This window comes from Carlito syrichta, unplaced genomic scaffold, assembly GCF_000164805.1.
Source record: "Carlito syrichta isolate Samal-C Ts95f unplaced genomic scaffold, Tarsius_syrichta-2.0.1 Scaffold314080, whole genome shotgun sequence".
Classification (NCBI taxonomy): domain Eukaryota; kingdom Metazoa; phylum Chordata; class Mammalia; order Primates; family Tarsiidae; genus Carlito; species Carlito syrichta.
Genome location: NW_007258176.1, coordinates 131,462 through 154,540, shown reverse-complemented (window position 1 = coordinate 154,540; position 23,079 = coordinate 131,462). Strand labels below are relative to the sequence as shown.

At 41.0% G+C, this 23,079-nt stretch overlaps 1 protein-coding gene across 1 annotated transcript in view; it reads right to left on the bottom strand.

The window, feature by feature from the left end:
* Nucleotides 1-6,783: 6,783 nt before the first annotated feature.
* Nucleotides 6,784-23,079, bottom strand: part of LOC103273533 (ribonuclease P protein subunit p21) — a 30,585-nt gene continuing 14,289 nt past the window's right edge. The window contains exon 5 of the mRNA XM_008070971.1: nt 6,784-6,859. Coding sequence (XP_008069162.1) covers nt 6,852-6,859 — 8 coding nt within the window. The 3' untranslated portion in view covers nt 6,784-6,851. The remainder of the gene's footprint in view (nt 6,860-23,079) is intronic.

The window sequence follows — 23,079 nt, the reverse complement described above, 5'->3', positions numbered from 1 at the left end:
GACAGAGGAGATGCGGCAGAGGGGAAGTCAGAGGTTCCAAGGGGAGAGAGATTGGATGTGCCATAGGGGCCATGTGTGAGGACTGAGAGAGGACTCCAGGAGCTAAGGATGGCTGCTAGATGGCAGCCAACAAGGAAATGGGGACATCAGTCCCACATCTGCAGGGAACTGAATTTAAACAGCAACCTGAATGATCTTGGAAGCAAATTTTTCCCCCAGAATCTCCAGGAAGAATCAAAGACCTGACCATATCTTAATCTTAGTTCCCTGAGACTGTGTCTGAATTATAACCCACATGACTGGGACATGATAAATAAGTGCTGTTTAAAGCTCTTGGTCTGTGGTGATTTTATGACAGCAATAGACACCTGCGCAGCAGAGAGACTGCCCTCATCACCTATCTTCTCAGATCCCAGAACTCCTCTTCTCCAGGACCTTCTCCTCTTTTCTGTCTGGGCCCCACACCCTCGTCAGCCCTGAGGCCATGTCATGGTCAAGACTTCCACAGTCTTAGTGTCACACTTCCCACTCTCTGGCCATCTTCTGACTTGTTTCCTTGCATGGTGGCCACAGGTTCTGAGGACATTGATATGATTATTTTTATCATACATTGTAATGTAATATCAGGAAACCACTCACTGCACATGTGCCTTTTCCAGACTTGAAGCCCGCTCTGTAGTACATCAGTTCCACGATCGTTTACCCCCTGGGGTTTATAGTCTACTGATCCTGCCATCTACCCACTGTCCCTCAGCCTTGGTGTCCTCTTGTCCTTCTTCACCCATTTTGAATTCCATGGTGAATAATTTCTGTCTCCCTGCCCCTCCATTGCTTTATCATCCTTTCTTGTCAAACGACACAGCTGTGAATTCTGCCTCTGTCTACGCTGCACCTGCCCTGTGAACTGCAGGAGGCTGGAGAGCAGCACGCAGCCATGCTGACTGCTCTCTCTAACGTGTCACCCTAGCCTCATGGGAACCCATCCCATGGCCAGTCATCACCCTCTACCTGCATGAGGTAGAGGGTGATTCTCATTCTCCTCCTAGCCTGGCAAACTCTTCCCACCCTCTCTCCTTGTTCACAAATCCAGCCCTTCCTCATTCTTCCTGAAGCTAATGACCTTGCATTCTACTTCACTGGGAAAACAGACACAGGAAAAAATGACATTCACAGATTCTACCACCATCTGTTCCTGCATTGGCAGCTGCACCATGTGTTGGGCCTTCAGTTATTGAAAGTTAAGCATCCTGCTTCCAACCAGGGTTAGTCTATCTGCTGGTGCCCAACCCTCATCCCTCCTCATCTACTTAGAGGTTATTGGTTCATAAATTCATCCCCGTTTTCTCCTGTGTCGCCTCTCTTTCCTCTTCACTAAATCATTATGGAGTCATGAGAAGGCACATCCCGGCCCTCAGCTAGGGGAAGCATTACTGATAATTGCCCAGCTGTTGCAGCCTAAAATCTGTTGCCATATTCACTCTGAGACCATGCTAACCAAGGGTTTCTTCCAGCCAATGACTGAGAACAGCAGGAAAATTAAGTTCCTCTTCTGAGGACTGACTGTGGCTCTAGGACTCCCTGATGCTCTCGCTGAACTTCCAGCCTGCACCAGGTCTAAGACACTTCCAGCCAACATTCCTTCCCTCTCTTCCTCACTGGGATTCACATTTGCATCATGATCTGATGGCTGTTCCAGTCTTTTGTCTTCCTCTTCATTTTCCTAACAAGTATCTCCTCTAATAAAATTTTTCACATTTAATGCTGTATTGAGATCTTCTCCTCAGGGCACTCTAACTAATACAAGTGGTATCAGAAGTGGTCCAAGAACACAGGAAAAACATAAGGAATTGGGTTGAGGTCACCCATCAGCTGGCAGACCAAGAGGACCCTATCCACACTGGTGGGTGAAAAAATGATGCAAGGTCACAGCTGAACTGCTATGGATCACCCCAGTGGTGACCTGAGAAGGTGCTCTGGTTAGGGGGTGCTATGACAAGTGAGAAATAGAAGTCTTTGCACCATAATGATGGATCTGAGGGAAACCTATAAAGTCAGTGGTGGTGGCGGGTTCCTGCTAGGCAGTTTTGGTGCCTGTGGAGAGATGTTGAGCATCTGAGGATTCTTAAGAGAATTCCTGGCTACAGATGAGAACTTCTGTGGTATCTTAGGAGAGGGCTTTATCATCCACAGAGGATAGCAGCCACAGTGGAGTGGCAGCTGGAGACATCATTGTGAGGGTCACAGTACCCAGAGATGCCTGGACACCCAGCCAAGGCAGGCCTGTTGTGTGAAAATCAGGGCTCTGGTGTGGAAACCTGAGCTTCTGCAAACAAGAAGAGTTATCCCATGATGATCTTCAGGACCCCCTGGGTGTGCAGAGGAGGTTCGCCCTTCTCTAGTGATGGCTCCCACTTCCTGTGCTGGAAGACACTGCAGAAGTTTCACCCTATGACACAACAGGAAACCCATTAGGAGCTCTACAAGAATAGTCAGCATCCATGTAGGGCCCGAGGAGCACTTCTGGGATTGGAATGTGAGGGTGTTTGATCAAGGGGCCAGAATGTCAGGCTGAAGAAACAAAAATTCTTTGGCTTGGGGGCACTTTCTCAGGACAGAGGCTTATCAAGGACGCCAGGGCATGGGATACTCTGGAGGTGGGTGGCTCTCCATAGCACAGGAAAAAAAATGATGTTCAACTCTCAACATGTTAGATATGAATTAGGAGCCCTCGGAAATATAGAGGATGTAATAACAAGGTTGAGGGAAGTGGGCATGTGGGTTAGAGACTTTATGTGAAGCCAGAAGACCCACCAGGGTCATATTACACAAGACGGCTCAGAGGGCAGATCTTCCACCAGAACCTTCAGGAATGTGCTTAAGAGGGACCAGCATCACTAAGATGTTTGGGGGTGTTGTTTTCTGCAGGCCAAGGATGATGGCAGAAAAGGTAGTGTCAGAGTTGGCCTCATTAACATTGATGAAAAGGATGTGGTCCTGAAGAGAGAGAGACCAGGTGGTGGCAGTTACTTGCAAAAGTCAGAGGGCAACGTTATTATGACAACCCTAAAGGAGAAGCCAATGAGGTTTGACTTGCAGGGAGATGTGAAGGTTAACAGGGTGTGGTGTCCCAGGTCAGAACAGACAGGCAGCTAACAAGCTGCTCCTTAATTTCAAAGATAAAAAAGCAAGAATTGAGGAGCAGGAGGCTGAGGGTGTTTGACCAAATTCAAGGTCATGATCCAATTCTCCTACCTAGAACTCTGCCAAGTTTCAGAATCAGAACCCAGTGGTGAAGGAGGTGTCCCTATCCTTAGGAGGAAGAACCTTGGAGCCCCATAGCAAGTATGTGCTGGGACCATTCCCTCAGTCTTCTGCAAATGAACCTACAACCATTTACTCAGGAGACTGTACACTGTGAAAGAGAAATGGTCAGAATTTGAGGAGAATTGCATGTTGGGTTTGAGATGACATTCATGCCCAGATGTCTCCAGTACCATCACATTCCCCATCACAGTGAGGACTCACAGAGGCCAGACCACTGGGTGCATACATCCAGTAGTGGTTATTCACCCACCCTCAGTGAGGTGAACTGCACATTTATTTACAGTTTGCTTAGGGTTCTTGCAACTCCCCTGCCCTCTCTCATATACTCTTAAGAGATCTGGATGTCCTGGTCATCCTATAGAATATTAAACCAGTTCCTTTCAAGACAACATCATGTTGGCTGAAATGGATGAGCAAGAGAAAGACAATATGCTAGAGGACTTTGTAAAACACATGCTTTTCAGAAGAAGAGAAAGATAAACCTCACAGAGCTTCAGGAATGGCCACTGTAGTGAAGTTTTATGAGTCTAGTCAATAGGAGCTTGCAGAGGTATCCCCTCCAAAGCAAAAGACACACTGTTGCACACTCCATCCTCACTTCAAGAATGAAGCACACTGCCTGGTGAGCCTTTTTTGATTCTGACAACATATTGCACATCTCCACATTTTGCTTTTGCCCACAAAAGTTTTTGCCCACTGGTGACATAGGAGGAGGCCAGTTTTGAGTGGGGCCTGGACAGGAAAGGACAACAGATCCAATTCATAGTGCAATCAGTCACCATCCCTCAGACCCCCTGGAGCTGGAGGTGGTAGTGGTGGGAAAAGATGCAGGATGGAGCTAAGCCAAGCATGAGTGGGAGAGTCACAATGAAGGGACCTGGAATTCTGCAGTAAGTTCATGCCATCCATAGCAAAGATATGTCCCTTTAGAAGCAATGCTTGGTGTTTTACTGGCCCTGATAAGATAGAATACTTGACCACCAGACACCAAGCAACCTTGTGATTCCAAGTGCCCATAAGAATTGGGTTCTGTGTAACCCACAAAGTCACAGACGGTACAGACCCACCCAGTGTCCATCAGAAGATGGAAATGGTTCATTTGGGCTGAGCCTGAATCTCATGTTAACACCCCCCAGAAACACTCACCCTTGAAATGGCACTGAACAACCAAGCTGACAGCTTTAAGTTAGCCAGCCTTCTCCATTGATCAACCTAGGCCTGGCAAGATGGGCACATAAATGGAGTGAACACAGTAGCAGGGGTGAGGCTCTCTAGAGGTCTAGTAGCATTGACTCCCATGTAGCAAGGCTGATCCAGCTGCTGCTGCCTCTGAATGATCAATGTCAGCATTAGAGGCCAATGACGGACCCTGATAAAGCACTATTTATTCTATTTATTTAGGTGACCAACTGACCACTAAATGACGAATTCACTACATCAAGCTTCTTTCTTCCTGAAAGGGCCAGATAGACTCCTATTCCATGGGTGAATATCCCTTTCCTGTCTTCAGACCCTTAGCTAGTTCCACCATCCGAGATTTGTTGACATTCCTGATACACAGGCTCAGAATTGCACTGAGTGCAGTTTCTGCCTGGGGGACCACTTCACAGAAAGGAGGGTGTAGCATGGCCATGACCTTGGGCTACACTGGTCATATCGTAATTGGTACCACGCAAGTCTGCAGGCCACGAAGAAGGCTGGAGAGGCTTTCTAAAGGCACATCTCGGCCAGTCCTAGAGGCTCATACATGTCCTAGCACTTTGGGAGGCTGAACCTGAAGAATTGCTAAACCCAGGAATTCTAGACTATCCTGGGTAACATAGCAAGACTCCATCTCTACAACAAACTAAAAGTATTGGCCAGGAATAGTGGCTCAAACTTGTAATCCCAGCACTTTGTGAAGCTGATGTGGGAGGATTGTTTGAGGCCAGGTGTTCAATACTAGCCTGCCAACATAGAAAGATCTCATCTCTAAAATAAATAAATAAATAAATAAAAAGGAAAGAAAAGAAAAAAGCATGGCTCAGTGCCACTCTTGACCAAAACTCACAACGAAGAATAGAGTACCATCTTTCAAAACACTGTGTATTGATTGAATCAGAGATGCCTCTGTGCTGCTGTGTTCTCAGTAGGAAGGACAGGTGCATCTAGAAACCAAAAGGTGGAAGGAAGTGTGGCTGCATGCCCCCATCTTAGATTTACCTGTTGGGAGATTTTGCATTTCTCATCTCCCAAATCTGGCCTCTGCTGGGTAAGAGGTCCTGGATTTTCAGAGGGGGGCAATCAGACAACCGGACAAATGAGAGCCCATTGAACTACACATTATGGTCCCCCCAGGGAAGTTTGGGCAGTGCATGTCCAGAGACCAGCAGGTGAGAAGAGGACACTTCTCTCCAGGCAAGTGTGACTGACCTTGATCCCCAGGAAGAGGTGAGACTGCAGTCACACAATGAAGGCAAGAGGAGTGTGTGGAATCCAGGGATCCACTTGAGGGCCTCTTGGTTTCTTTTGCAAATGTGAATGACATTACAAGTGTGAATGACATTGTCTAGCAATTCAGCCTGAGAGGGTTTGACTCCCTAGAGACCAGAACCCTCAGGAAGGAAAGTCTGAGTCACACTCAGGTAACCTACCCAGGCCCCGCTCCTGACTCTGAAATCCTCAACAGCATTGCTGTAGAGAGCCTGCTTCCCATGGGCTGTTCCCAGTCAGTGACAGGCCACGCAAAGGCACTAAAGCAGGCCCATTCCTAGGAGACTGGGGACTCCTCTGGTGGCGAGATGTGGCTCAAGGAATCCTCCATGGCCTTACTCAACTCTTTTTAGGTTGCCTGTTTTCTAGGATGCATCCATCAAACCTCTCCTTCTGTCCATCACTTGGGGGTCAGTCTTGCATTTTGATCTCCTGCCTTTCCAGGGTTTTCTGGCTCCTCTTCGTATTTTCTGACAGGAGTGTTCCCTCATAATATGCTGAATAACTTTAAATCATTTTGGCATTTGCTTCCTGGAGAAAGACTAATAAAAGTGTTACCTTCTTCACACCAATGACCTCTTACTTATTCCAACTTGTAAAATCATTCTCTTTATCCAATGTCTCCCACCTACATTGGCTTCAATTTGTCAGTCTTTGTATTATCTCTTTGAGTTAATATATTCTTCTTGTTTAAGCCATTTGCTTTTGGGTAGTTTTTTATGTAGCAATAGGTAACTAACAAGGCTCTCCTAAGTGTCTATTGACTTGATGCCCAGTTTGTAGCATTTTTCACTTGACCCTGGGGTGCAAATGTTGCATGAGGTTAGCTGGTCACAGTTCATCATTTTTGTCAGTTCTCAGGTTGACTGACATGGATCATCCTGGATTAAAGTGTTTGCATGGTCTTCATCAAAGCCCAATAATCTTCCAAAATATGGAATCACTCAGATCAAAGTGACCGTCTTTGAAATAAAAAAATCATTTTAATGCTGTGCTTTTCCTGATGGCATTCTCCCCATAGATGGTACAAATATTTCAAGCAACCTCCGCTGCCCTTACTCCTCTGTTAAATTGAAAGAGAAGAATATATCAGAAGTGTTTGGTTTTCTACCACTTGACACTCCATCTTCTTTAGCCCACAAATAGCACTTTCTTTAAATCTGCAAAATGCAAGGTGTATGCACAAGCACAACATTGTTACTCCAGATGGCAAATGACAAACAATAAATAAACTCCCAACACTGCAGTGTTGCCAAGCCAAAATAAACACTACAAACTTATGCATCAACCTAATATATTCCATAGGTATTAGGACTCTTGCTCTTGTACCCCGCTCCATAGGATCAGGAAGAGCACATTTATTTTTCTTTTTTGTAGAGACTGAGTCTCACTGTATGGTCCAGGCTGGTCTCAAACTTCTGGCCTCAAGCAATCCTCAAGTCTCAGTCTCTCAATGTGCTGGGATTACAGACATGAACCTCTGTGCCAGGCCTACATCTTTTATTTCCTTGCATTTTGATAATATTATTTCACTTGCTGTTTCCAATTCCTTTCCTGTTGTTCTTTAAAAAAAAAAAAAGATATTTTTTTCCCCTCCCTTCCTTCTTTTTTTTTGAGTTGGAGTCTTACTCTGTCGCCCAGACTGGAGTGCAGTGGCCACTCCCGGCCACTGCAGCCTCAACCTGCTGGGCTCCGGCGATCCTTCCGCCTCAGCCTTCCAAGTAGCTGGAACTACAGGCGCGCGCTGCCATGCCCGGCTAATTTTTTATTTTTAATGTAGAGATGAGGTCTCGTCAAGTTGCCCAAAGGGGTCTCGAAACTGCGGGCTCAGGCAATCCACTCACCTCAGTCTCCCAAAGCACGGTATTACAGGCTGAGCCATTGAGCCCGGCTGGGCCACACTCTTTTACAGTGAATGAAACCAGTTCCACAAAGAATGGCTAGGTTCTAATATCAGAATATAGCAGATAGGGAATATCAGGAGCATATAAATTAGTTTGCAAACCAGAAAATAAATTTTTTAAACTGAAAAGTAATATCACCCATGTTAGATATTACCTAAGGGTGTCTCACCGTGAAGCTTGAGTTGTAACTCCTGCCTCTGTTCTTTCTGGAGTCCATAGGGAGAAATCCTGCTATGCATCTAAGCCTGGGAGGGACTCCTGGTGGGTGGAGGGCAGGCTGAGAAGCTGTAAATGATGTGGGAGAAGGGAAACCTGCTGTGCTCCCAGAGCCCCAACATCATGGGAGGCCAGTTCCTGGATTCCAGAATCCTGATCTGAGGTTAGATTTTTCCCTGTTCCTCTGTAAAGGTCCAGGTGCAGGACCATATGAGGTTCTGAAAGTCCCACTAAGCCTGGGAAGTGGGTGTGTTTCTTGTAAGACTAAATTCTTAGGTTCTTCTCCCTCAGATTCCTAAATTTCTTTTAAGAGATCAGGTGAGTGTAAGCCAGACCGCAAACTGAATTGGCAAATCTGAATGGAATGTGTAATGTGCATTTGTGTGTGTGTACATGTGGATATATAATCATGTATGGACATCTGTAAGTATTTGTATTTGTGTATGTGTGTGTTCATAGATATGTATGGTTTTGGTATATGCATGTGTTTGTGTACATATATGATTGACAATTAAGTTCACAAACTCATCCTAGAAAAAATACTACCTACCTCATTGCTGAATATCACTACAGTCATCTTTGAAGTACTCCCCTTGGGAAGCTATGCATCGATGTCAGCACGTAGTTCACCTGTCAAAGTAATTTTGGAACTCTTTTTCTGAAATGGCCATCAGAGTTATCATTTAATTACCCTTGATGTGCTTTCAATATTTTCTTTATCTTTGAGTAAAGAGAAAAGTCACTGGGGGACAGATCAGGTGAGTAGGGAGGGTGTTCCAATGCAGTTATTTGTACGGTGCTGCCAACATAGCACATAGTGGCAAGTTTGCAATCTCAACAAATAACGACAGCTCTGATAACTATTCCAGGAAAGAGTTCCAAGATTGCTTTGATGGGTATACTAGGCACTAACATTAGTGCATAGCTTCAATGGGGAATAATTCGAAGATGACCATAGTGATATTTGGGAATGGGGTATATAGCACTTTTTCTGGGATGACATGGGAAGCTTATTGTCGTACTGCATATGTATATAAGCATGTATGGGTGTGTGTGTGTGTGTGTGTGTGTGTGTGTGTGTGTGTGTGTGTGTTACTCTATGACTCCCTCATACTTGGCACCATCCTGGCCTTTTCCTGGTTGTTTCCCACCCCACCATGGCTTGTAAGGGACAGAAGAGCTCTTCACCTAAGGTAAGTAAGGGGGAGATCAGGACCAGTGTTGAGAGAGATGTGGTCCTCATCATACTTGGAATAGGGACATAGAAACTAAATGGATAGATCATGTTTTATATAGGACTTTGCCTTAATAAATCCAAGGAGATTTATGTGAATTCAATTATTTAAACATCCCAGGAGACCTGAAGACACAGGGACACTGTCAACCCCATTTTATAGAAAGGAAAATGAGGTCATTAGGAAGTTCAGTGACTCTCAATGGGCTCATTCATGACTCTCAGGGAACATTGAGACTGCTGAGCCCAATTAACACACTGTCATGGTGACCCTCATACCTATCCAATTGGTCTTTTATAGCTCATTTCCTCCTGTGGGCTCTGAAGAGCTTCCCTTTCTTCTCCAGGCACTGAGACTGAACTGGAGTCTATTGCATGTCCCACAGCCCCAACAGGGGTGTCCTGGGGTGTGAAGTGACCCATAGGCTGATAGAGTCTGCTTGCTGGAGGTGGGGGAAGAGAGAGTTGTATCCTCCCTGAAAGGAATCAGTGGTGTTGGCATCAGGGCATGTGAGGTGCACTCTCCAGACTACTGAAAGGTAAAGACCAGCAGTGGTCACGAAGAGTATATTCATTGCTGTTTCATTTCATACCCTGAGAATGCAACCTCATGTATGCCTCAGAGCCATGGGGTGTTTACTCATCTCCTCTCAATTCCAGCTGTTACCTGATGTCTTTTCTCCAGTTGGACTCCTGGTACAACCTGCACTCCAGGGTGAGCCATGAGAAGGTGTCCAGCCATATCCAGGCGGCCAACTGCACTTTGTCCACCCTGACTGCTGCTCCCCACTGGAGCCTCCTGGATGGTGTAAGAGGAGAGCAACTGACATGGGATAAGAACTTGACTTTTACACTGGCAAAGAGAAAGCAGAATCGTTACCTTTAAGAAAGAAAAAGTCTGCCATAGGGAAAAGGATGGGCATAGTTTTAATGAGCCTGAAGGATAATTTAATTAATTGAAAGCTAGGGAATGTGTTTTTAGCTATCTATTGTTGTGTATAAAATTACTACAAATTGGGCAGCTTAAACTAACACATGAATTAGTTCATATTTTCTGTGGGTCAGGAATTTAGCTACAACTATACTGGTTCATCTGCCTTAGAGTTTTTCACAAGGCTTTAACCAGTACCTGCCAAGGCTGGAACCTATCTGAAGTTTTAACTGAGGAGGAACCTACTTTTAAGCTCAAGCTATTGTTGCAGGATTCATTCCTCCATGGCTGTTAGATTGACAGTTTCAGTTATTTTTTGGCTAGAGGACACAGGCTGACCTCAGTTTCTTGCCAAGTGGCTCATTCTGCTTCATCAAAGCTTGCAAGCAGAGAAGGAAGAAGACAAAATCATCCAGAAAAACAGAAGTGGGGTCTCATGTGACCTTATCATGGAAATGACATCACCCTTGTAATATTATCTTGGTTAGATGCAAGTTAGAGGACCTGCTTATTCCCAACTGTCCAGAAGGTGGGATCAGCCTTGTGATAGACCTGCCATGTACCCTGCCCTCACTGGAGGAAGTGCCTGAGTAGGCTGGCCATCCACACAAAACTCTTCAGTCTAAGCCACTGAGGTACTTGCAGACATCACTAATGCTGACTATAGCTAAATAAACTGCACAAATATTATCCTACCATAACCCCCAAAAGAAAGCTAGCACACTTTACCCAGCTGGTACCTGAATCCATCTACAGGTGAATATATTTGCCCATTAAAGTGACTCTACTAAATTGGAAATGAAGACTGTTCCACTAGCTGAGGAAATATTAATGCAGGAATACGAGAAATGTAAAAAACAAGGAATAGGACAATACAAAAGAAACACAATAGTTCTTCAGTTAATAATACAGAAGAAATGAAAATTTACAAATTGCCCAGAAACAAGTCAAAATAATAGTCTTTCAAAATACAAGAGAAAATATAGTCAATTCAATGAAATCTGGAAAACAATTCATGATCTGAATGAGAAATTAAACAAAGAGGCAAATACTAAAAAGACCTAAACAGAAAACTTGATGCTGGGAGTTAAATAAATAAAATAACAAACAAAACATTGAGTTTCAACAACAACCTAGATTGAGCAGAAGAAAGAATCTCTACATTTGAAAACAGGTCCCCTGAAATAATATCTATAGTATTCCCTGAAATAATATCTATTTTATTCAGATAAAAAAAGAAAGAAGAAAGGTTACAGGACTTAGGGGTCACCATTATGTGGACACATTTTGCATCATAGATGTTTCAGAATAGGAAGACATGGGAAAGATATAGAAAACCTATCAAATGAAATAATAATGAAAACATCCCAAATCAGGAGAGACAAGGACAACCATATATGAGGAGCTCAAAGAATCCTTGAAAGTTTCAACCATAAAAAATTCCTTTTGGCAGCACATTATAGTTAAACTGTCAAATGTCAAAGACAAAGAGAAAATTCTAAAAAAAATAAGCGAAAAGCATCAAATTACATATAAGGAAATACCCACTAGACTATTAGCAGTTTTCTCAGCAGAAAACTTACAGGCCAGAAGAGAATAGAAAGTTATGGCAAAAGTGCCAGAAGAAAAAAGAAATCTGTCAGCTAAGAAAACTATACCCAGCAAAGCTATCCTTTTGAAATAAAGGAGAAATAAGAGAGAAGTAAAGTGAAGCAATAACACAGAGTATTTATCAGCACTAGATAGGTCTTATAAGAAATATTTTACTCAATCTCATGTCTGGATGTGAAAGGATGAAAATGACCATCATGAAAATCTGTGAAAGTATAAAAATCACTGAGAGAGGAGATATACAAATATGAAAGAGGAAAAAAATAGCCACTGCCACTTACATACCAATGCTATTTTTTATTATAGTATATAGTATTTTGGACAAAATAAAACTTTGATGAAATCTATATCTCTATAATAATTTAATGTGTAGTGCTCTATTGTTTTATGAATGATATAATTTTAATAGAATATTTTATATTCTGCCTGACATATAGCTCAGAATAAATCTATATCATAAAATTTTTTAGAGAGAGGGGAATCAAACCCTATTACTACAGAACACTACCAAATCACAAAGATAGACAATAAAAGAAGAAGAAAAAAAACAAAGACACATAAAACAACCTACAAACATGTAACAAAATGTCAGCAGTAGGTCCTCTCCTATCTATAACAACCTTGAATGGAAGTAGATTAAATTGATCATTTAAAAGATATGGACTGACTGAATGGATTTTCTTAGAGAAGACCCAACTATATTCTGCCTAGAGGAAGCTTACTTGACCTATAAAGACACACACAGAATGAAAGTGAATGGATGGAAAAAAATATTTCTCACACACACACACACACACACACACACACACACACACACACACACATAAATGATCAGGAGTAGCTATACATATATCACCTAAAATAGACTTAAAGTAAAAATCTCTAAAGAGAAACAAAGAAGGTCACTATATAATGATTAAGAAAACAATTCAGTAAGAGGATATAACAATTGGATATATATATGCACACAACACCAGAGCATCACATATATAAAGAAAATATTGTTAGATCTAAATTGAAATATAAACCTCAATACACTAACAATAGTGACTTGAGTACCACACTGTCAGCATTGGATAGATCATCAAGACAGAAATCAGTAAAATAACACTAGATTTTAACTGTACAATAGACCAAATGAGCCTAACAGATATTTATAAATTTTTTCATTCAACAGATGTGGAGTGCACATTCCTCTCATCAGCACGGCCATATATTAGGCCACAAAACAAGCCTTTAAAAAAAATAATCAATATCATATCAAGTATCATTTCTGACAACAGTAGAATAAAAGTAAAAATCAATACAAGAGGAACATCAGAAACTCTAGATACATAGAAATTAAACAGCATAGTCCTGAATAACCAATGAGTTAAGAAAGAAAATAACACCAAAAATAAAATTATGCTCCTCTTAATGATCAGGATCAATTATCACTACTTATTTGTAACTCCTTCCTTTGCTTGCTGATCTACTGGCATAAGGAGCCCAAATTGAACAGGTAGCAACCACTCTTCTAAATTTAGTGGAACTTGTACTCTGTTCCTTGGTAGAAGTTTCCTCCTCTAGAACCCCAAACTTCTAGACCAACAGGGTCTGTTGAGTGGATGGGATGTACCAATATCCCAAACCAGTTACTGGGAGTGATCATAAGCAGAGTATTCCTTCTTCCATTCCTGGTTGTCTCACATCTGCTTATTCCACCTATTGGAGACCCAGCACAATTTTAAACCTTGGTGTATGTGTCATTCTGAAGGAAGTATACATCCTTGCAGGGTGTCATCTTCAAGATAACATGAAGAGTCCATTCCACTGCTCTAATAGCTGGCAGCAACTGTGTGATGCAGTATTGGGTAGAACCTATTGACCTCACAGTCATGTGTCTATTGCCAGATAGTCCACTGTAAAATAAGTTTCTTATCTGGGACACTGTCGTATGGGATCCCCTATTAGAAGATCATACCTATCTGAGCCCTTAGATAATGGTTCTAAGTGTGGCATCTTGGGAAGGAAAAATAAAACCATAAATACAAACCAACCTAAATCACAAAGAATCCCGCTTTTATCAGGGTAAAACAGTAAGAATATAATCAACTTGCCACCGAGTGGTTCATTGACCTCCACACGCAATAGAAATTCATTGAAGTGTATTTATTGCCGGAGTGTATTTATTCATTGATATGGCAACAATGAACATATCAGCCTTGTTGAAGGGAGTCCAAGCCATTAAACTTCTCAATTCTATTGTTGTTGTGCAAAGAGCAGCCACAGATGACAAGCCAGGCATGGTGGCTCATGCCTACAATTCCAGCACTTTGAAAGGTAGAGGTGAGAGAATTACCTGAGCCCAGGGGTTCAATACCAGCTTGGGCACTTGGCGAGACTTCATCTCTACAATAAATAAAAAAGAAAAAATTAGCCTGGTGTGATGACCTGTGCCTGTGTGTTCAGCTACTCGGAAGGCTGAGGCAGCAGGATCACATGAACCCAAAAGGTAGAGGCTGTGGCGGCTGTGGGTGTAACACTCCATTCCATCCTGGCAACACAGTGAGACTCTGAAAAATCCATCAACAAACAAATGAACAGGAGCCACAGACTAAATGAATGGATACAGCAGTGTCCGCTGCAGCTTTAGTTACAAAAACAAGCCATGTGCTAGATTTGGCTCCTCAGTTATAGGTTGCTGTGATTTCCTATCTATCCCAATCCTGGATGTATCACTTCCATATTGTAGTGCTGATATGAACTGTCAGTACATAAGTCACAAAGGACATAAATGGACATACATCCCTTGAAGTCCCATGACTGGACACTCAATCTCTACCAGGGCAGAAGAATCCAAATCACCAAAATAAGAGCCCAAACACAGGACATAGAAGACAAAAATATCATAGAAAACTTCAACAAACAAAAAACAAGTTCTTTGAAAGAATTAACAAGATTGATGGACCCCCCCCAAGCCAGAATGACCAAGAAAAAAAGAGAAAAAGTCCAAATAAACATATTCTGAAATACAAAGATCACATCACAACTGACCCCAAGAAATACAGAAAATTATCAGAGATTACTATGTACACATATATGGAAAAAAACTTGATAACCTAAATGAAATGGAGGACTTTCTGACATCACACAAACTCCCCAGGTTGAAACAAGAAGACACTGAGACACTAAATAGACCAATAACAACTCAGGAAATTGACTCTGTCATACGAAAACTACCTACTAAAAAAAGCCCTGAACCGGATGACTTTCCAGGAGAATTCTAAAAAACATACAAGGAAGAGCTGATACCAATTCTTTTGAAAGTATTGAAAGTATTCTAGGCAATTGAGAAGGAGGGAATTCTCCCCAAGTCATTTTACAAAGCTAACATCACACTGATACCCAAACCAGGTAAAGATTCAACCAAAAAAGAGAGCTATAGGTCAATATCCCTTATGAACATAGATGCAAAAGTCCTCAACAAGATTCTAGCAAATCGGATCCAAAAACGTATGTCTAAATCATCCACCATGACCAAGGAGGCTTCACCCCCAGGAGGCAGGATTGCTTCAACATTTGCAAGACCATAAATGTAATTAAATACATTAACAGGTGTAAAAATTAGAACCACATGATTATATCACTAGATGCAGAAAAAGCTTTTGATAAGATTCAGCATCCTTTCCTGATAAAAACCCTCAAACACCTAGGTATTGAAGGAACATACCTCAAAATAATAAGTTCCACAGCTAACATATTGCTAAATGGACAGAAACTGGAAATATTTCCCCTGAAAACTAGAACAAGACAAGGCTTCCCACTGTCACCCCTCTTGTTCAACATTGTGTTGGAAGTCCTAGCTTGGACAATTAGACAAGAGAAGGAAATCAGGGGCATCCAAATAGGAAAAAAGGCAATTTGCTGATGATATGATCCTATACCTTGAGAATCCAAAAGAATCTGTCAAAAGCATGCTTGCAATGATAAAGGACTTTGGCAAACTCTCAGCATACAAAATAAATGTGCAAAAGACAGCTGCATTCCTATACACCAACAAAAAGTAGGCAGAAACCCAAATTAAAAGCACAATCCCATTCACAATAGCCACCAAAAAAATGAAATACTTCAGTATCTTCCTAACCAGAGAAGTGAAAGATCTTTACAATGAGAACTACAAAACACTGCTCAAAGAAATCCAAGAAGACACAAACAAATGGGAAAATATTCCATGCTCATGGGTAGGAGGAATCAACATTGTTAAGATGTCCATTCTACCAAAGGCAATCTACAGATTCAATGCCATACCCATTAAGTTACCAACATCATTATTTTCAGATCTGGAAATGACAATACAGAAATTCATATGGAAACATAAATGACTACAAATAGCCAAAACAATCCCTAGCAAAGGAAACAAAGCAAGAGGTATCACACTTCCAGACTTCAAACTTTACTATAAGGCTACAGTAATCAAAACAACCTGGTTTGGTACAAGAACAGGAACATAGACCAATGGAACAGGATAGAGATTCTGGAAGCAAAGCCTCAATTTGTAAACCAACTCATCTTTGACAAAGCCTCCAACAACCACTGGGCAGAGGAGAACCTATTCAGTAAATGGTGCTGGGAAAACTGGCTGATCACAAGCAGAAGATTGAAATAGGACCCCTACCTATCACCATACACAAAAATTAACTCTAAATGGATCAAAGACCTAAACATAAAACCTCAAACTATAAGAATCTTAGAAAACGCAGGAGACCCTTATGGAAATTGGAACTGGCAACCAATTCCTATTCAGAACCCTAAAGGTCCATACCTTGAGAAATAAGATAGAGAGTGGGACCTCATCAAACTAACGAGCTTCTACAAAGCAAAAGAAACCATTATGAGAGCAGGGAGACATCCCACACAATGGGAAAAAATATTTGCTAACTGTATATCTGACAAAAACCTAACATTTAGAATCTACAAGGAACTTCAATGTGCTGAAAGGAAATAAACATACAGTCCCATTAAAAAGTGGGCAAAAGACATGAATAGACACTTCTCAAAAGAAAATGAATACAGGCAGCCAACAGACACATGAAAAAGTGCTCAGCCTCACTCATCATCAGAGAAATGCAAATCACAGCCACACTGAGATATCACTTAACTCCAGTAAGAATGGCCATTATTAGTAAAACAAACAACAACAGATGCTGGCAAGGATGCAGAGAAAAAGGAATGCTTCTATACTGCTGGTGGGAATGTAAACTAGTGCAACCTCTTGGAAGACAGTGTGGCAATTTCTGAAATAACTAGAAATTGACCTTCCATATGCCCCAGCAATTCTCTTATTGGGAATATACCTGGAGGAACTCAAATCATTCAACACAAAAGACACCTGCACATACCTGCTGTTGCAGCTCTATTCACAACAGCAAAAACATGGAATCAACCATGTCACCCATCAAAGCTGGACTGGATAAAAAAATGTGGTATATATACATGATGGAATGTTATGCAGCCATAAAGAAGGACAAACATGCACTTCACAGCAACTTGGATGGATTTAGAGTCAATCATACTCAGTGATCTATCACAGAAACAAAGAACAGAGTACCATGTTTTCACTCATAAGCAGACCTTGAACAATTATTATAATACTATAAGAAAGGGATTGGCAGTAGTGAGAAACTGTCAGGGGGAGTGTGATTGGCAGTTGAAGGAAACTGCTAGGGGAGGGAGGGGCATACATCATCAACAAGGGTACCTGCATAATCAACGTTTGTATACCTAACTCTGAATTGTACCACACATCTTTATAATAAAAAAAGAAATATAAAGAGAAAAGAAAGTATAAAAGAAATATAAAGAGTAGTGTGATGATATTAACTGCCTTAGTAAACTGGGTGCAGATTTAGTGATAATAGAGCTATAAAAATACATTTATGCATATTTTGATTGCTTCATTTTCTATCATGAGCATATATTCTTTTTACACTAAAATTTTAAAACAGAAAATTAAGGCCTAGCACTGTGGCTTTCGCTTGTAATCCTAGCACTTTGGGAGGCCAAGGTGGGAGGAGTACCTTAGCCCAGGAGTTCAAGACTAGTCTGACCAGCATGGTTAGATCTTGTCTCTACAAAAAAATTTTTTTAAAAAATTGGCTGGGCATGGTTGTGCATGTCTATAGTACTAGCTATAGTGCCCCTGGTTCCCTGAAGAAGGCACCATTAATTTACCAACATGGACAAAGATTGACGAGGAATTAAAGCTATATTACACTCTCCATGGTCCAGAGCGAGAACCTGTAAATGCCTTTGCATTATGGAATAAAATTAGAGCTGTCTTAAATCCACAACAAGAGGTTAATAAAATGCCCATTAAAGTAAAAGAGGAACCAGGTGAAAGAACTCCCCTATTAACCCCTGTTCCTTCCCAGGCAATGTTAGTCACTGCTCCTGTTGATGATGATCCTCTACCCCCTGAAGATAAGGAAAATTTAGAAGCAGAAGTAGCTAGGTATTATGAAGAAAAATATTCAGATAATTTAAATTTGCCCCCTGGCACCAAAAGACCTGCAGCGCCAGGGGGAGAGGCATTGTCATTTGTGACCATCTTGATTTGAGAGAAAAAAATTGTTTTTCTATACTAATTCTTATTATATAAAAGGACTGTTTCCTCATATTGAAACAGCCACCATTCCTGTTAATAAGATAACTATTCTTGATTTACTTGTTCAATTACAGCAATTAATAATTGTTAAAAAGCAACTGTTTTTTTATAGGTCATATTAAATCTCATTCAGGACTCCCTGAACTTCTAAGTCAAGGTAATCAATTAGCAAATGTCTTGACAAAGTTAGCCATGTGCCTCTCCCTTGAAGATTCTTTAGTCAATTAAGCTCAGCAATCCCATAAAATACACCACCAAAATGCTGCAGCTTTAAGGTACCAGTTTCATATTCCAAGGGAGACAGCCTATTAACCCTCTCCCCTCTGAGGTTTTGTTTTTCACGATTGGGTATTCCAAAACAGTTAAATACTGATAATGCTCCTGCTTATACATACAAGGCTTTTCAATGTTTTTGTGTTCAATTTGGTGTTTCCCATTCCACAGGAATTTCTTATAACTCTCAGGGTCAAGCTATAGTTGAAAGAGCCCATCAAACGCTAAAGAATCAAATAGTTAAATTGCAGGAAAGGGAGTTTAAGTATAGCTCTCCCTATCATATTGTAAATCATGCCGTCAGAAAAACTTAAGGCAGCAAAAGATTTGGTACAACAGCAACAACTAGAAGCTGGTCACATTAAGCCTTCCACTAGTCTGTGGAAAACCCCTATATTTGTTATTAAGAATAAATCAGGTAAATGAAAACTTTTACAAAATTTAAGGGCTGTTAATGCTACTATGAAAACTATGAAAACACTCAGCCTGGAAAAAGCCATCAGGTTCCAGATATTCCTGGCATTACTGTTTATGACCTTGTTAGTTATTTGTTGTTTTAGAATTCTCCTTTAAGAAATAAATTACAAGTGTTCAGAGCAAATTCTGGGTGTTTTTTTAAATGTAAACAAATAAAGAAGGTTTTCACCTCCTTTGTCCTCTCCTGTTCCTCCTACAACTCCGATTCCTGCTTTCCCTCTAACTCAAAGTCTGACTCAGCTGGTTTAACTACTCCTGTTTTTTGTAATCTGCTCTGTCAGTTTCTCTTCCTTCTTGTTCTCCACCTTTATCTGGGAGGGAAGGGCTGGCGTCTATGGCTGTGGTGCCTAACCCTGACCTTCAGTCTTTCTCTTGTACCTTCGGAGAAGGGGCAGATGCCAAAGGCCAGGGCACCTAACCCCAGCCCTTTTTCCCACTGCTTAATAACCTCCTGGTGGTGGCCTTACTAGCTGCAACAAGACACCACCCCCCATGTGTACTTGGAAAGCCCATTCAAGTTCCCACATGGCTTAATAGGTCTCCTCTCAAGGGAGTGGTTGGGACATAAGGAAGTTAAAATTCTTATTTGTTGTTTTCTTATGATAAATTTCTCTCAAGTTATATCTAAACTGGGACTATATCAACCTTCTTTCCAGACAAAAATATAGGAATCATATAAATTAATCCTGTTAACTAACCAGAGGCTACTAAGACAAATAAAAAAGGTTTTTCAGAAACCAGATAAAAATTCAACAATGTTTCTAAGTTGCCTCTCTGAGACATTGCAGCAGTTTACTGATATCAGTTTAAATTCTCTGGAAGGACAAGCTCTTTTGGCTATGTATTTTGTCTCCCAGTCAGCACTGGACATTAGGTACAAATTCCTAAAAAGAAAGAAGGGCCCACAAACCCTTCAACTAAAGCTATTGGACATGGCCTTTATAATCTTTAACAACAGGAAGGAGAAAAGTATGCAGGACCGCAGACATAAACAGGAAGCGTTTCAACTTTTGTCTACTGCTTTAGCAAGAGCTACATGCTCAGCTCTACTTGAATTTACTGGTCCAATCCTTCCTTCACCCCTTTCGGTTGTGGGGGTGCAGGACATTATATCCAGGCCCCTCACTGCGCTGTTGCTTCCATGTGTTCTGGGATATAAAATGTTTCAACACTCCTTCCTTCTTATGCCATGTTCAGCTCTATTATTGGAAAGGGACATTGTATACAAAATTAAAACTCATATTATTCTTGCCCTCACAATTGTGTTTTTGGGTACCTTTTGTTTAGCTTTGGATTTCCCTAATAGTTCTATGTTGGATCCTATCTAAGCCCTTCCACTACATATAAATTTATTGCTTTAGTTATAGCTCTAAGGTTAGGAAAAGTATAAAAAAGATGTTTCGTATAGGGTTGTTTTTAGTAAGAAAGAATAAAGGAAGGAGAAATAATTGTATAGGAAAAAGTCTTATGTGACATTTTTGTTCTATGGTGAATGGCTGGTTGTTTGGGAAAAAAAAAGGAAAGGGAAAGAAAGAGAAAAAAGGGTATAAAACAAAAATAGAAGGTTCAAACATAAAGAAAAATGGCTTAAGTATGTCAAACATGGTACGTAAAAGCCAGGAAGCTTTTTGGCCATAAGCCTGTTTTAATTGTAACACCTTACACTGCTCCTCAGATAACTTGGCTTTGTAAAATGTGCCCTGTGTGACAGTTAACTGTAGCCCACTTTACTGGGCAAGTGGACTCCCACTATCCTCCTCCTTTACTTCTTACTTTTGCAAAAAAAATCATTCTTTTATCTTCCTTCAGGTTACCAGTGCTCAACCTCCACAAAATGCTAGCTTGGTTTTTACAGACGGCTCCTCTTCTGAAACAACGGTTACTGTTATTAATGGTGTTACTTCTTGTTTTCAAACAGATTATAATTCCACTCAACGAGTTAAGCTGTTTGCAGCTTGTCAGGTCTTTACAAAAATTTTTAATCTCGACACTAACATTATGTTATAGGCGTACTGTGTCATTTAAAAACTGCTAGTCTTCATGATGTCTCTTCCTTCTCCCCCACTAACATAATTGTTCTTTTATAAACCATTCAATTACATATTTGTGCTAGCACAGAACCTGTTTATGCTACTCATTATTCATACTCATTCTACCTTTCCTTGGTCCATTATCTAAAGGCAATGCTCTTACTAATGAGGCTATGTAATTTTTTGTTTTTCCTTTACTAGCAGCTACCATTTCCCATGCCCTTCATCATCAGAATGCCTAAAGTTTACTTCACCTATTTGGGTTCTGGACCGCCTCATTAGAAATGTCTGGCTTCCCATCCCCACCACAGTGCTGTGAAAACCTGCAACCCACCAACTTGGGGACAGCTGAAAGTGCTGACAGTGACACAGAGGACTTGGTTCAGTTTCAAATTACTTTTCTTACTCTCTCTACTGTTTTTATTGCTATACTGGCTATTATAGCAAGCCAGGTGGGTTGTATTTATTAAAAAAAAAAAATCTTATTGGGCTTATATCCCAAACCCTCCAGTGTTCCGGCCTGTTACATGGGATACTAAGATTATTACTGTTTTTACTAATCTTTCCTCTTTATTAAAGGCCCCACTCTTTTTTCATCGTGGGTCAAAACTCTTATTAATCATAATTTTTCCTTTTCAGGTTGTTCTAGTTCTCTTCCAATATGTTTTAGTTTACCTAAAAAATTAAACTACTTGCATAAATTGCAAATTAACTAATTGTCTTACTTTTTCTAATTCATATAGAGAATTTATGATTCTCTTTTTTTTTTTGAGTTGGAGTCTCACTCGGTTGCCCAGACTCGAGTGCAGTGGCCACTCCCGGCCACCGCAGCCTCGCCTGCTGGGCTCTGGTGATCCTTCCCCCTCAGCCTTCCGAGTAGCCGGAATTACAGGCATGTGCTACCACGCCCGGCTGATTTTTTGATTTATTGTAGAGATGAGGTCTCACTGCCCAGGCGGGTCTCGAACCCACGGGCTCAGGCAATCCACTCACCTCAGCCTCCCAAAGGCGCGGGATTACAGGTTGAGCCACCAAGCCCGGCGAGAATTTATGATTCTTAAACAGCCTTCTTATTTGATGGTTCCTGTAAATCTTCCATCTCTTTGGTATGATGTATATAGTTTAGTGTTTAGATATGAGGTTAACTCATTGTTGTCAAGGCCAAAAAGATTTATAGCAACTTTGATTTTAGAAGTTACAGCTCTAACAACTATAGCTACTTCAGTTTCAGTTTCGGCTATAACTTTAGCTAAAGAAGTACATACTGCTTCATTTACAGATCAGTTATCCAAGAATGTCTCATTAGCCTTAGCTGCTCAAGAAATTATTGACCAAAAATTAGAAAGTAAAGTTAATGCATTAGAAGAGACTGTTTTGATTATAGGACAAGAACTTGTAACCTTGAAAATTAAATTGGCCTTGCGATGTCACTCAGAGTTTAAATGGATTTGTGTCACACCTCTCCAAGTGAACAGATCTATTCATACCTGGCATAGGATTAAAAATCATATCTCTGGAATTTGGAACCATTCCGATATAGGATCTTTCCAAACTTCATCAGGAAGTACAAAACATTAGTTCGAATGAAAAACAATTTGAGTCCACCCAGTTGGCTCAGTCAATCTTTAACAATTTTTCTTCATTTGTCAATCAAAAATCATTATTGTCTATATTAATCAATGTGGGAATTTGTGGAGTAATAATTTTGTTATTATTATGCTTACTTCCAGTAATCTTCAAATCATTTAAAAATAACATCTCTCGACTAAGCACAGAATTTTACGGCTTCATATTAAAAAACAAAAAGGGGGAGATGTTGGGAGCCAGCCTTGGAGGTCCACATGATTGACAGGGTCCCGGTGGGCCGAAGACCCCGGGCCGCAGGGTGAGCCCGGGAAGCTGAGGCCCTTCTGTCTTCCACCTTTGCTGTTTGATACGGCTGAAGAAATTCTGTGCAGTCG